Raw genomic sequence first — 13,948 nt, 5'->3', positions numbered from 1 at the left:
ACTGAAAAGGTCACTTCAGCTACAGTTGCTTTTATTTTCTTTTTGGTGAAAATATAGACAGTTATTTTCTTTGTATCATTGCACATTTTCCACATCACTGGGTACAGAAACTCCACCAGCATTTACAGAGGTCAGGAACTAGGGGCCACTTCCTCCTGCCTCTAAGCCTGTTCTGATGTCACAGACAATTAAACAACTTGAAATGCTGGGGTTTCTCATTCGCAGGAAATGCTAATGAGGGTAAGCTGGAATATGCCACATTTCTGCCCTTGACGCAGAATTGCAGAATTGCGATGGGAAGAATTTGTGTGGGGGTGTTTAATAAAATAAGTAACGCATTTGAAAGATCCATCTCAGTGAGTTTTTCATATGTTGTAGTTAAGTGTTGTGAAATTGGCTCCGACTCATAGTGACTCTGTGTAGAGCTTCCAAGGAGCAGCTGGGTGGATTTGAATTGCTGATCTTATGGTCTAGTACTGATCCTACAGTGCCACACCAGGCGTTCTTTACATATGTATTCACACATATAATCACCACCCAGGTCAAAACACAAAATGTTTTTAATACCCAGGAAGTTTTTTTTGTGTATGTGGGGTGCGGCTGCAGGTTTCTGTTGCCCTCAGTTTTGTCATGACTGCTGTCCTACCCATGGCTCTCCGGACTGGGCCCAGACACTCTGCACACACCTTCTCTGTATTACCTTCTCCAGCTCCCACCCCAGCCTCTGCAAAGTAAGGGTCATGAGCTTCATTTTGCAGGTGAAGAAACTGAAGCTTAGAGAGAAGTACTACCCATCATCCAAAACAACACCACTAGCTACCAAGGATGGAGGGCAGAATTGGGGGAATTCTTGGCTAAAGATCAGAGAAGCTTTCTTTATTCTTGCCAGGTCCTGACTTAACAGCAGACAGTGAAGAAAAGCTCCTCACATGGAGTACAGACTCAGCCAGAAAGGTTCTTTCTCCTACTAACTCTCTCTTGTGTTTTGGGCTCATAGTGACAGTAGGTAGTATTCAGGTCTTTGCCCATGCTGGATTCCTGGCCTTTGCTGCTGGTAAGGTTTCTATCTTGTTTTTCCAGAAGACCAAGCAGGGCTGAGTACTTATCCAATCCAAGGACATTTACCACCACCACCACCCCACATGTATACACTAACACACACACACACACACACACACACGTACTCATACAGTCTCCTCCTAGCTGTATCTGATCCAGGATTGGGGGTGGTACAGTCCTCAGACCCTTACCCCATGAATGAACTTCAAGAAAGACAACTGCATCCCATGGTTCCTCTGTGCTGGGGGTACATAGAGGCAGCCCCCACCCCCCCATTCTCAGATAGAAATATTGGCAAGGAGCAAGCTCGCAGAGTTCTTCCTGACATACAGACTGAGCTAAAACTTATTTCAGGACATCTCATACTTTCTATACCTTGTCCTTTATCATGAGTTCTCAATTATCTTTTAAGATTGGGACAGCCTGAGTTAGCAGCCCCATGCTCCAGGGACATTTGTGTTGGTTTATCAAGCACATATTTTGTCCAGATAAAGGAGGCTTGGCACTTGGTCAATAAACAAGTAGCAACCCCCTCCTCCCACTGCCCACTGCCCTGCTCCCAACAGCACAGGTAGAGTTTTCCATGAATCTTCTTCCTGGCACCTGTGTTAGATAGGGAGCCATTGTTCCCATGTTGTTGTTGTTATGTGCCATCGAGTCGGTTCCGACCAATAGTGACCCTGTACAGGGTTTCCGAGGGTGTAAATCTTTACGGGAGTAGAAAGTCTCATCTTTCTCCCGCGGAGCAGCTGGTAGTTTCGAACTGCTGACCTTAAGGTTCACAGCCCGATTCGTAACCACTACGCTACCAGAGCTCCTTATATTGAGGAGGAAACTGAGGCTCAGAGGCTCATACTGATGGTAGGAAAACTGCAGCATAGATCTCTCTCACTCTGACCTCTACTTCCATCCTTACATCTTTTCTCTTGCTACCTCTACTGTCTCCCACTTACAGTACCCTTGTGATTCCGAGGAACCTACCCAGATAACCCAGGACAATCTCACTATTTCAAGATCTTTACTTAAACTCATCTGCAAAGTCCCTTTGTAAGGTAACATGTAAAGTTACATCTTCACAGATTCTGAGGATTAGGATGTGGGTCCCTGGGAAGGGTGACCACAGATTTCAAAGCCCACTACCTGTCCTGACACTTAGGGAGGTGGACACAGCTGCATCTGCGACATGGGGCAAAGTACCTGGCCTTGTTGCACCCCTAAGAAGGTAAGTACTTTCATTATCCCCATTTTACAGATGAGGAAAGAGATTTGAGACAGAGGAAGGGTTTGCCAGGGAGGGATGAGCCCAGGGGCTGTGTTCGGGACACCATTCAAGCCCTGTGCTTCTTCCAGCATCTGGGAGCAGAAGTTGGTTTTTGGTCTTGTGAGGCCTTCAGAACAGGAGGAGGGGGCTGGCAGGGACAGCCTCTGGGAGTGGGCGGTGCTGATCACAGAGAGACCTCCCTCAGCCGCTCTCCCCGCCTTTTTCTTAGTCTCTTGCTGGCAGGCGTTCTCCGAGACACTCACACGCGCGCGCTCCCTGGATCTCCTAGTCCGCCCGCCCAAGATGCCTCCCTCCAGCCTCGCGATGGTGAGCGGCCAGGCGCTCCCGGCCTTCCTGCTGTGCAGCACGCTGCTGGTCATTAAGATGTACGTGATCGCCGTCATCACGGGTCAAGTGAGGCTGAGGAAGAAGGTACTGGACACCCTGGGAACCAGGCACGGGAAACTTGTTCCAGACTTTCAGGCACGGAGTGTGAGCTGCGCTCCGTTCCTCCGTCCCTCATGGGTCATTCCCCTGCAGTCCCCGGTTTCTGCCCGCTCCTCACCTCTTTGTCTTTTCTGGTTTAAGAACATTGTATTCACCTGCTGAGCCCCCGGGTGATCTCTTGTCACTAGACTCTTTTGGCTCACTGTGGAGCATTGCCTGTTGTCTCAGGGCAAAGCAGGTCCCGGAGGGTGGAGCACAGGGAACGTGACAGCGTGATGCCTAGATATTTGGGTGGAGTGAGAACTGGTTAAACAGGAGCCTGAGGAGAAATCGTAAGTGGAAATTCCCTACTCCCTGGTGAATGCTTCTTACAAGCCCACCGCAGCCTCCAGGTCCAGGCCAGGTCAGCCAATAGAGTAGTCTTTGGGGAGAGCTTCCATCCCCACCAATCCCAGTTCCCGGAATAACAACAATAAAGAGGTGTAAAGCAGAGTTAGGGCGAATGAGCAAAGCAATCTCTTCCCAAGAGGCACTGCTGGGCCTGGACAGATTCAGCTGCAACTGTTGAGTGGGCTGCTGAATTCACATCTGTGAGGTTGTAGGCTGATTCCTGCCAGCGGGTGCCTGGAGTAATCATTTCATCTCACCCTGCAGGTTGATTCTCCTCCCAGATACTTTAATAGTAGGAATCATTTCTGCGAACTGAGCCCCTTTCTCCTGCTTTGTCCATTTCAAAGGCAGGGCCAGGTCAGCTCCAGCATCCCATGTGGGTGGACAGTAGGGAGTGGGTATCTTGGGGCTCACTCTTGCCTTACCTCATCTGGGGATTCAGCATATAGGCACTCAGCAGGGAGGGCTGTATTCATTCATTGAGCAGGCCCTGAGTGCCAGGCACCGAGCTGAGTCTTTTATCCCCACGGCGACTCTTAGGAGGCATATGCACCTCATTTTCCAGTTGAGAAATCTGAACTTAGAGACAGATGTCACTCAGGAAGGTGGTCGCATGGCTGGACTTCAACCCAAGTGTCTTGTCTCTAGAGCTCACTTCTTGCTTGTGAGGGGATGGGGTTCTGAGCAGCAAGGTGCAGAGGCCAACAACTTTCCCTGTCATGTGAATTCAAGGAAGGGAGGAGACGAACCTGCGGGGAGTGCCCTTCTGCCTGGTCAGTGGCAGGAGGAAACCTCCCACTAGGAGCTCTTTATGCTCAGTGTGGCTCCTTCTTGTTCTGTTCTTGGCGTTCAGAAGCAGCCAGGAAGGACCTGGGCAAACAATATTATGGGAGGTGACAAGTGTGGGCTCTGGTTCCTCCACCTGGGACAAATCTGGGAGTTCAGTCTCGTTATCTGTAAAATGGTATACCATCACCTTCCTCACCGGACTGTTGCCTGACACCCAGCAAGCTCCTCACAAGTGTTAGTCTTTGTTGCTGTGTACCATCGAGTGGATCCACCCCATGTCACAGAATTAGAACTGTCCCATAGAGTCATTTGGCTCTAAATGTTACAGAAACAGATCGCCAGGGCTTTTACCTGCAGAACTGCTGGCTGGGTCCAAACCACCAACCTTTCAGGTAGTAAATGAACACTTAGTTGTTGTCCCACCAGGGCTCCTTTTGTTAGTGCTTGGTGATGGTGGTGGTGGTGGTGGTGGTATGCCCTCGAGTCGGTTCCAACTCATAGCGACCCTGTATAAGGTTGTTGTTGATAAGTGCCGTCGAGTCGGTTCTTACCCATAGCGACCCTGTATAGGGCTTCCAAAGAGCTTGAATCACCAACATTGTAGTTCAAATCGACTTTGTATTTCAGTGCATTAACCCACAGCACCATACCAGAACTCCTATTACTTATTAATTTAAAAGAATGGCAGCAGCCACAGATCACTTCCTGAAAGTGTATCCCTTGCCCCAACTGGAAGTTGCCAGGGATCTCTTTGTCAGTACTGTAGTTAGTTGCCAGCCAGGCTGACTGATATTTAAGTTCTGTCTGCAAGGGTAAGTAACCCTGCTGGACTGTGGCCTCCAAAGGCAGGGGCTCCCTGTGTGCTGAGGCCCTTTAAAGGCTGTCAATGGGTCCACAGACCACCAGAGTTGGGACTTCCTGAGTCAAAGGCCAGGAGAGGGGCTTTGGGCATGTGGGTTTTGAACCTGACTATGCATGGTAGTGTAGTAGTTAACGAATCGGGCTGCTAACCTCAGGGTCAAAACTACCAGCAGTTCAAAACTACCAGCTGTTTCGTGGGAGAGAGATGAGGCATTCTGCTCCCATAAATATTTACAGCTTTGGAAACCCTGTACAGGGTTGCGATGAGTCGGAACTGACTCCATGGCACTTAACAACAACAACAACATGCATGACAGCGGAGTCCTGGTGTGGCGCTGTGGGTTAATGAGCTGGACTGCAAGGTCGGTTTGAACTGCTGGGTTGACAATTCAAGCTCACCAGCTGCTCCTTGGAAACCCCTATACAGGGTCGCTGTGGGTTGAAACCAACTCGATGGCACTTTACTACCACCACTTAACCATGCAGGACAGCTGACCCCATGCTGGGGTCACCTCTGGGGCAGGGCAAGGGCGGGCCCACCAGGCAGTATAAATCAGAGCCTGAGGGACAGATGACAGACACGCTCATTATTAGAAGCAGCAGGGTTTGGCCATTCAATGAGCAATTTAGAAAACCCTGTAGCTGAGATTCAAGTTCTGTGGTGGGTACAGTGGAGTAGTGGAGTAGAGATGACCTCCATGTGATCTTATGTTACTGGTTTCCAATGGGAGAACATGTCAATCCATTTAGTGTCCTTGTATCAGATGTGTGTGTGTGTGTGTGTGTGGTGCTTCTTCTCCTCCTTCACTGTTCACATGGTAGAAGAGCTTCACGCTATAGATGAGGAGGTTGAGGTGTAGTTAGTCAGGGTAGAGCTGGGGTTCAAGCCTGGGCCCATTAAGGCTGATTTCAGTGCAATGTTCATACTCTTAAAATGTTTCTGAAATACCTGGTTGGGTTCTGCAACTTCACTTTGGGTCCCAACCCTTGTCTATTTATGCTCCAGTTGCACTGGCTTTTCCAGTCTTCAAACTTGTCCCGATGATGAGCCCAGGGCCTTTGTACATGCAGTTCCTTCTGCCTAATCCTCATTTTATCTGGTTAATGGCAACACATTCTTTAAGCTTCAGCTTAAATGTCACTGTCTCAGTGACCTTAGGACTCAATCAGCTTCTCCAGCAGCCCAGCTCTGCCTTTTCCTTCCATTCACTCACCATCTGTGAACTTCCCTGGTCCTTGGATGATTCCCCATCAGACTGAGAGCAGGGGCTAGAGAATCTGGCTCAGGGGGAGCCCCCAGCACTTAGCAAATAGTAGGAGCTTGTGGATGCTGGTTGAGTGAATGTGTGGGTGACTCATTAACTGCCTTGCCATTGTAAACACTGTCCACAGACCACACACTGACCCAGGTGACCAGGCTGGCCATCCTATGATCAATAACTCTCAGCTGATATATTTCAGGCTTTTGCTAACCCCGAGGATGCCCTGAGACATGGAGGTGTCCAGTATTGCCGGAGTGACCCAGATGTGGAACGCTGCCTCAGGCAAGTAGTGGTGGGCCCTGGGCCAGGCCATGGCCTGGGCTTTTAGAGCTGGCTACTTAAGGAATAGAGGGTTTCTGCATTTCTGATCCCCTCAGACTGTTAATTGATTTATTTTCTAATTAATTTTGAACAAGTAACACAGGTTCATGCACAGAATGGCTAATTTAGGAAAGGATACTCATTAGCTAGTTTGCCTCCCTTCCTAGTTACTACCCAGTTCTACTCTGCAGGAACCAATGCTGCATCTTCCCAGAGCGCCTTTCTGCATTTACAATCACACGTGCTACACTTTTAATCTTTTACCACCAAATGAGCACCCTCAACTCTGCTTTTTCCACATAACAGATATTGTTTCATATCAGCTCACATATGAGTCCCATTGATTTCATCTGTGTGGTAGGTAGCATAGTGGGCTATTTGTCGGACTGCTATCCACAAGGTCAGGAGTTCGAATTCACCAGCCGCTTTGTGGGAGAAAGAGGAAACTTTCTGCTCCCATAAAGATTTACAGCCTCAGAAATCCTACATAGGGTCACGATGAGTCGGAATCAACTCGGTGGCGTGAATTTGGTTTGGTTAATAGTGTTTATGAATTACTCAGTTGAATGGATGAATTATAATTTAGCTAACCAATTTTGCTCTGAAGAGCATTTTAAATCTTCTAGTCTGAGCCCTGGAGTTCTGGTGTGGTGCTGTAGGATAAGCACTGGACTGCTAACTGCAGGGTCAGCCATTTTAAACCCACCATTTGCTCCCCAAAACCTTATATAGGGTTGCTATGAGTTGGAACGCTGCCTGCTAGCGTAGTGGTTACGAATCGGGCTGCGAACCTTAAGGTCAGCGGTTCGAAACTACCAGCTGCTCCGCGGGAGAAAGATGAGGCTTTCTACTCCCGTAAAGATTTACACCCTCGGAAACCCTGTACTGGGTCGCTATGGGTCGGAACCGACTCGATGGCACATAACAACAACAACATGAGTTGGAACCAACTCAATGGCACACAGCAATAACAGCAGTTTTTCTCTGGAGTCCCTGAGTGGAGCAAATGGTTAATGCAGTCAACTGCTAACTGAAACATTCCACTTTGAGTTCACCCAGAGGTGCTTCAGAAGAAATGCCTGGTGATCTACTTCAGAAAAATCATCCACTGAAAACCCTATGGAGCAGTTTTACTCTGACATATATGGGCTCACCTTGAGTTGGAATCCGCTTGATAGTAACTGGTTAGTTTTTCTCTGCTATGAACAGTGTCACACCCAAACTTCTCCCATTTGCTTTTGGTGTTTACATGAGCAAAATTGCAGACTGCCATCAAATAGTATGTCAATACTGTCAGTGCACAAATCTACATTCTCTCCACTGGTGTGTGAGATCCACTCCCCACACCTTTGCCAACGTAGTGTATCATGACATTTTTAGATGGATCTTTGCTAATGTGATAAGTGAACAATTGGTTACATTTAGTAGCTTTACTCTGCATTTCTCTTATTCCGAGTGAGGTTGAACATCTTTTAATATGCTTTAACATCCCCTAGTCAGTGAGAAGCTCTGGTAGTATAGTGGTTACGAGTTGGGCTGTTAATCTTATCATGGTCAGAAGTTCAAAACTACCAATGGTTCCATGGGAGAAAGATGGAGCTTTCTGTTCCTGTAAAGATTTATAGCCCTGGAAACCTTATACAGGGTTGCTGTGAGTTGGAACTGACTCCACGGCACACAGCCACCACCACCAGTCAGTGAGAAATGATTTTTCTTATTATAAACATCAGAAATTGGTGAGTTTGCAAACAACTTTAATAACATTGAAACTACATTGGCCACGGTGTACTGTTCAGTGAGCATTTATTCGGCATACTGTGTATGGGCCATGCCAGACCTGGGGGCCCTTGATGGCTCTCCCTCCAGAACCTGACCTCATAGAACATCATGGAAAGTTGAGTGTGAATTAAGAGAATCATACATCCTGCCGTCTACCACCGGAGAACTAGCTGGTACCTGAGAGGAGATTTGGAAGTAAAAGTTAGTTAAATATTAGACCAGCATTTATAGTCCAAGCACAGAGTTGCTTTTCTGTCTAAACAGGAAAACATTTAAGTCTGGTTTTTGAAGTCCTGGTGTGGCGCTGTGTGTTAATGTGCTGGACCGCAAAGTCAGTTTGAACTGCAAGGTCAGAGGTTCAAGGAAACCCTATACAGGATCGCTATGGGTTGGAACCAACTCAATGGCACTTAACAACAATAAGTTGACCTTGCAGATTAGTGAGAGCTGAGTCCCAAACAAGAGCCCAGCCTTGGGAGAAGCCAGGCACCAGGTCTAGAGGAGAATTATGAAACATGTAGCCACGTCTCCTGGCAATGCATGTCCTGGCCAAATTCTGAGGCTGGGAGCCTGAAAGCATAGTGAGATGGCCAACACCTGATTCTGGCATTAGACTATGCTTGATTATTGGGAGTGTGTAGACTTAATCTGAGTTAATTGGTTTGCTAGGAGATTGGGTCCCAAAATGTCAGCACTAGAAGTCCCAACCTATTTGTTTTGACAATGGTAAACCAAGGTCCAGATAGGGAGAAAGATTTCCCCAAGGCCAAAGAAAAGATTAGTACCCAGCAACCACCCTCTGAGGAGCATGCTGTTAGCTGTAGATGAAGCAGATCTCCAAAGCCACATAGCAAACCATCACTAGGCTGTGACTCAGCCCAGGTGAGCTGAGAGTCCGGCTTGGTCCTTACCACTCTCCCTCTGAACAAATGCTGTTTTGATATATTTTATACCTGTCTTTAAGGAGCTCTGATAACATAGTGGTTATGAGTCAGGCTGCTAACCTCAAGGTCAACAGTTCAAAACTACCAGCCATTCTGCGGGAGAAAGATGAGGCTTTACAGCCTCAGAAGCCCTATGCAGGGTCGTTATGAGTTGGAACCAACTCCACAACACACCACCACCACCACCACCATACCTGTCTTTGGAGTCCTGGTGTGTCATTGCAGGGTAAGCACTGGACAGCTAACTGCAAGGTTGGTGGTTCAAACCCACCAGCTGCTCCTAGGAAACCCTATACAGGGTCGCTATAGCAGGAACCAACTTGACAACACTTAACAGCAAAAACAATAACAGATACCTGTCTTTAAAACTAAGGTACCTTGTTGGCACCCTGAGTTAAGCATTAGGCTACTAACCAAAACGTCAGAGGTTCAAACCCACCAGTTGCTCCAAGGGAGAAGCTGGCTTCCGTAAAGATTAACAGCCTTAGACACACTGTGGGGCAATTGGATTCAGTGGCAGTGGATTTGGTTTTCTTTAAAGCTAAGCAGCTATTATGTTGTGGTGGCTGGTGGCTGTGTGCCGTGGAATCGGTTCCGACTCAGAGCGACCCTGTACAGGGTTTACGAGGCTGTAAATCTTTATGGGAGCAGAAACCCTCATCTTTCTCCCGCGGAACAGCTGGTAGTTTCGAACTGCTGACCTTGCTGTTTGCAGCCCGATTCGTAACCACTACGCTACATATCATAACCTATATTCCGAGAAAATCACCAATGTGGGTAGTGGGCAGGGCTGAGTGGGCACCCCTGAGCTGTGAGAAGGGGTAGATTCTTGGGGATACCTGAGCTTTCCTTCTCCCACCTTGTCATCACCGGAGGCCAGGAATGCAGTAAATACAGCTGGTGTTGCAATGTCAGTAACAGGTGAGCAACAGGGCTGATGTTGCAGGAGGCCATGCAAGTCCAGTCTAGTGGGAATTTGCTTTGGGTGACTTTTACCTTTTTAAAAAAATGGTTATTATTGAAATGACACACTTTGCCTAAGTGTCTTCCTGGTACGTGACTCTCTCCCTGTGACTTGCTTCAGGTCCTGTGGGGAGAAGGAGATGAGTTTTCTTTCATCATCCCTGGTTTCCTCATTTCTCCCTATTCAGGAACACCTCCCTGGTACCACTTGTGGCTTCATGGGGCCCCACTGTGGTTTGGGACTGGCCAGAGGGGTTGGGGAGGGCAGGGCCAGCGCTAGTCACCGCTCCTCCTGTACTGGCGACCTCTGAGCAGTGTCAGGTTACTCAATGAGCAAGTAAGCATGAACCTGCTTATGCTTACTTACTAATCTGTAGTGCACACTTTCACACTTTTTCACTACATCAAAATCTCTTGTGGTTCTGCCCGACATATCTGCCGAGAGCTTCTCTTCTCATTTTCCTTCCTCTGTTTCCCCAACTTCTGGGGTTTGGCCATGTTTGAGCTCTACCTGTGTTATGATTCTCTTAACAGTGTTGTTGTTTTTAAATGGACTTGTTCTTAGAGCATACAAACATATTTCTAGGAAAAATATCTAAATGAATGAGTTTCATAAAGAACAGCTGATGAGCTTGATCCACTGACCTTGCATTTGAAACAGCTTTGAAGTCTGATCCATTAGCCTACAGCGCCACACCAGGACTCTTTTTCTGAAACCTTAAATAAATATATGTTGTTGTTGTTGTTATGTACCATCGAGTCGGTTCCGACCCATAGCAACCCTGGGTAGGGTTTCCAAGGAGTGGCTGGTGAGCTTGAACCACCAAATTTGCAGTTCAAACAGCTTTGCAATCTGGCACATTAACCCATAACACCACACCAGGACTCCAAATAAATATATAAGAATTTTACAAACTATTCAGTGAACACCTGAAACCTTTGATAGGCAGGCCATGTTTTGGGACACATTGACTTAATCCAAAATACTTTTTTTCCAGCAGAGCCCCTCCCATTGTTGTGGGGAGGGGTGTTGGTATCTGTAGCTACATTTCCACATAACAGTGATTTAGGGATAACACTGTGGCCTCTCCCTCTACAACTCCCAGTCTGTCTTCCACACAGGAAAGGGAAGGGACTGACTTGATTGGGGAATTAGAGTTTCACCCTCTGCTTCTCCCTGTGGTAAGCATCCCTGAGTCTAGCCAGGCTGTCTCTCTCTGGTGTGGGCAGGCAGCAGTCTTCCCCACAGCAGGATGGGCCCCACTCCACTGCAGACTTGCTTTTCCCATGGCTGGGTCCAAGGTCTAGATTCAGGAAGGAAGGCGAAGGAAGACTCCTGTTGGCCTCAGGATGTGTGAATAAAGGTACCAAATGCTTGTTACAAGTTTGGCCTGAGAAAGACCCAGGCCCTACTGGGTTTATAGGAGTTTTTGTATACTCAGATTGAATTCTAGACTTTACAATGCCCCCCTCTATTCTAAACCTGCCTCACTCCCTCTCATGTACTGTATTTCCGTTAAGGTCTCTTTTCTGGGCCTTGGACATACTGTGCTCATTTCTACTTCAGGACCTTTGCACATGCTGGCCCCTCTCCCTGGAAATTTCTTCTCATGATCAACTACTCAAGAACTCAAATGTCTTTCTCTGACCACTCCCATCCCTGTCACACTGCAGAGTCTCCCCAAGAGAGGAGTTGCGAAGTGATCCAGGCTCCCTCCCTGACCTGCCTGCTTACTTTCTGTAAGGCTGGAACCCCATGGCCCTTGGCTAAGACTCTTTGCAAGTGGAAAAAAAAAGAGGGGGACTTAGCAGAAATCATTACACAAGGGCTGCTGGACCGGGTCCGGCCAGTTGGCTCAGCACTGGCAAAATGCATTCAAGTCAGAAAATCTAGAGAAGTGTCCAATACACCTTACATATGTGGCCTGTCCTTAGGGGAGGTCATAGCCCAGGCTCCGGGTTCTTGTTTATTTGAGCTTCCAACATGGCCATTCCTGGCTTCAGTTACTCACTCAGTCTGTAATTTATGGGACTCGACCCCCCCACCCTCTGTAAAGGAAGCTGACTGTTAATATCAGTTATGGAAAATGTGAGCCAACTTGGAGTAGAAGTGGGTGAGTTTTCTTTCTTGGTCATTTATTTACAGCAGGGTTATAAACAAACTCCCGCTCCCCACCACACATGCTCAGTTATTTTAAACAAAAAAGAAGCATGAACCAAATGAAGAACTTTGCCAGGGCCTGGTGACTGGTCACCTCCAGTAAGTAGAAGCTTTTCTTGTTCTTACCTCTGAAGCAAGGTGGGAGACAGGAGCTGAACTTTATAGGGGCACAACAAGATAGAGCCAAGCCTTCATTTCAAACACATGCTCTTAGACCCAGCCATTCGTCATTCCATCAGAAAAGCCTTCCCCATCTAAAAACAAACAATTGCTGTTGAGTCAATTCCCACTCACAGTGACCCCATGTGTAACAGAGTCAAACAGGGCTCCGAAGGTTTTCGAGGCTGTGACCTTTTGCAAGACAATCATCAGGACTTTCTTTTGAGACACCCCTGAGTAGGTTAGAACCACAAACTTTTCAGTTAGTAATCGAGCACTTTAGCTATTGGAGCCACCCAGGAACTCCAGAGACGGGTTCAGGAAGCGGCATTTGGAAGAACAGTGGCCTCAGGCCTGTCTCAGAGAGGCCCTTGCCCTGGTGGTGAGGAACAGACACTTGAGTCAGACCTGAGTTAGAATTCCAGCTCTACCACTCACCAGCTTTGCAAGGTGTTTAACCCTACTGAGCCCTACATCTCACACCTGGTGTCCCAGCCATAGGTCAAGATGAATAGGGACGGTGTGGCAGGGCCTGAGATGCAAGTAGTCCTAAGCTCTAGGAAGAAAACCCCAAACTTGCAGTTTTCTTGATTCCTAGCTTATTAGCCAGAGTCCTGGTGTGGTGCTGTGGGTTAATGCACCAGACTGCAAAGCTGTTTGAACTGCAAGGTCTGCGGTTCAAGCTCACCAGCTGCTCCTTGGAAACCCTATACAGAATCGCTATGGGTCAGAATCGACTCGACGGCACTCGACAACAAGCCTATTAGCCAGGGATTTTATGTTCTTGGAAACTTGAGGCGTAAAGCTTAGAGCTGTTGCCTTCCTGCCTCTCTAGTATCCCCTTGTCCAGGTTCTGCATGGAGTTGAGGTCTGGCACAGTGATCAAGGCAGAGGCCCCAGTTTTATGATAGTCCCAGAAGGGCCCATGGCCCCAAAGCTAACACCTGACTAACGGCACTCCCTTACCGTCCTAGGGCCCACCGGAATGACATGGAGACCATCTACCCCTTCCTGTTCCTGGGCTTCGTATACTCCTTCCTGGGACCCAACCCCTTCATTGCTCAGATGCACTTCCTCCTTGTCTTTGTGGGCCGCATGGTGCACAGTGTGGCCTACCTGGGGAAGCTGCGGGCGCCTACGAGATCCTTAGCCTACACCCTGGCCCAGCTCCCCTGTGCCTCCATGGCTCTGCAGATCCTCTGGGAAGCAGCCCGCCACCTGTGACCAGCAGCACATGCCTCTTCAGTCTTTAGACTGCGGGTCAAGAGTCGCCATGCTCTGCTTGGAGGACGAGTTGTCCCCTTGAGATTGTGATTTCCTGATACCTGTTGAGAATGTGGATCCCTGAGCTTAGCAGGCCTGCATGTGTGCATGTATGTGTGTACATGTATTCCTTAGCTCCTTGAATTTCTGGATGAAGTGACCAGTTAGAAGTATTTAGAGTGGACTTATCAAGTTTGGTAGGAAATCCTTCAACTCAAATAACAGACTATTAAAAACATCATTCCCAGAGGAGTAGGAGAGTGAGGAGAAACTCAAGTTCAACATTCTC

General features: G+C 47.9%; 1 protein-coding gene across 1 annotated transcript; it reads left to right on the top strand.

Annotated features, from left to right (window-relative positions):
* The first annotated feature begins 2,621 nt into the window (after positions 1-2,621).
* PTGES (prostaglandin E synthase) lies at positions 2,622-13,620 on the top strand. Its single transcript, XM_006834864.1, has 3 exons — positions 2,622-2,752; positions 6,269-6,351; positions 13,371-13,620. Exons 1-3 carry the CDS (start codon positions 2,624-2,626, stop codon positions 13,618-13,620), a joined length of 462 nt encoding a protein of 153 aa, XP_006834927.1. The 5' UTR covers positions 2,622-2,623.
* The last annotated feature ends 328 nt before the right edge of the window (positions 13,621-13,948 follow it).

The sequence above is a fragment of the Chrysochloris asiatica genome, unplaced genomic scaffold (genome assembly GCF_000296735.1).
Source record: "Chrysochloris asiatica unplaced genomic scaffold, ChrAsi1.0 scaffold00014, whole genome shotgun sequence".
Classification (NCBI taxonomy): domain Eukaryota; kingdom Metazoa; phylum Chordata; class Mammalia; order Afrosoricida; family Chrysochloridae; genus Chrysochloris; species Chrysochloris asiatica.
This window is presented reverse-complemented; position numbering and strand designations above follow the sequence as displayed.

Coding starts and splice junctions, on each gene's coding strand:
- PTGES (XM_006834864.1), top strand. CDS start 2,624: ATGCCTCCCTCCAGCCTCGCGATGGTGAGCGGCCAGGCGCTCCCGGCC. Junction 2,753..6,268: donor AAGTGAGGCTGAGGAAGAAG/GTACTGGACACC, acceptor GATATATTTCAG/GCTTTTGCTAACCCCGAGGA. Junction 6,352..13,370: donor GATGTGGAACGCTGCCTCAG/GCAAGTAGTGGT, acceptor TTACCGTCCTAG/GGCCCACCGGAATGACATGG.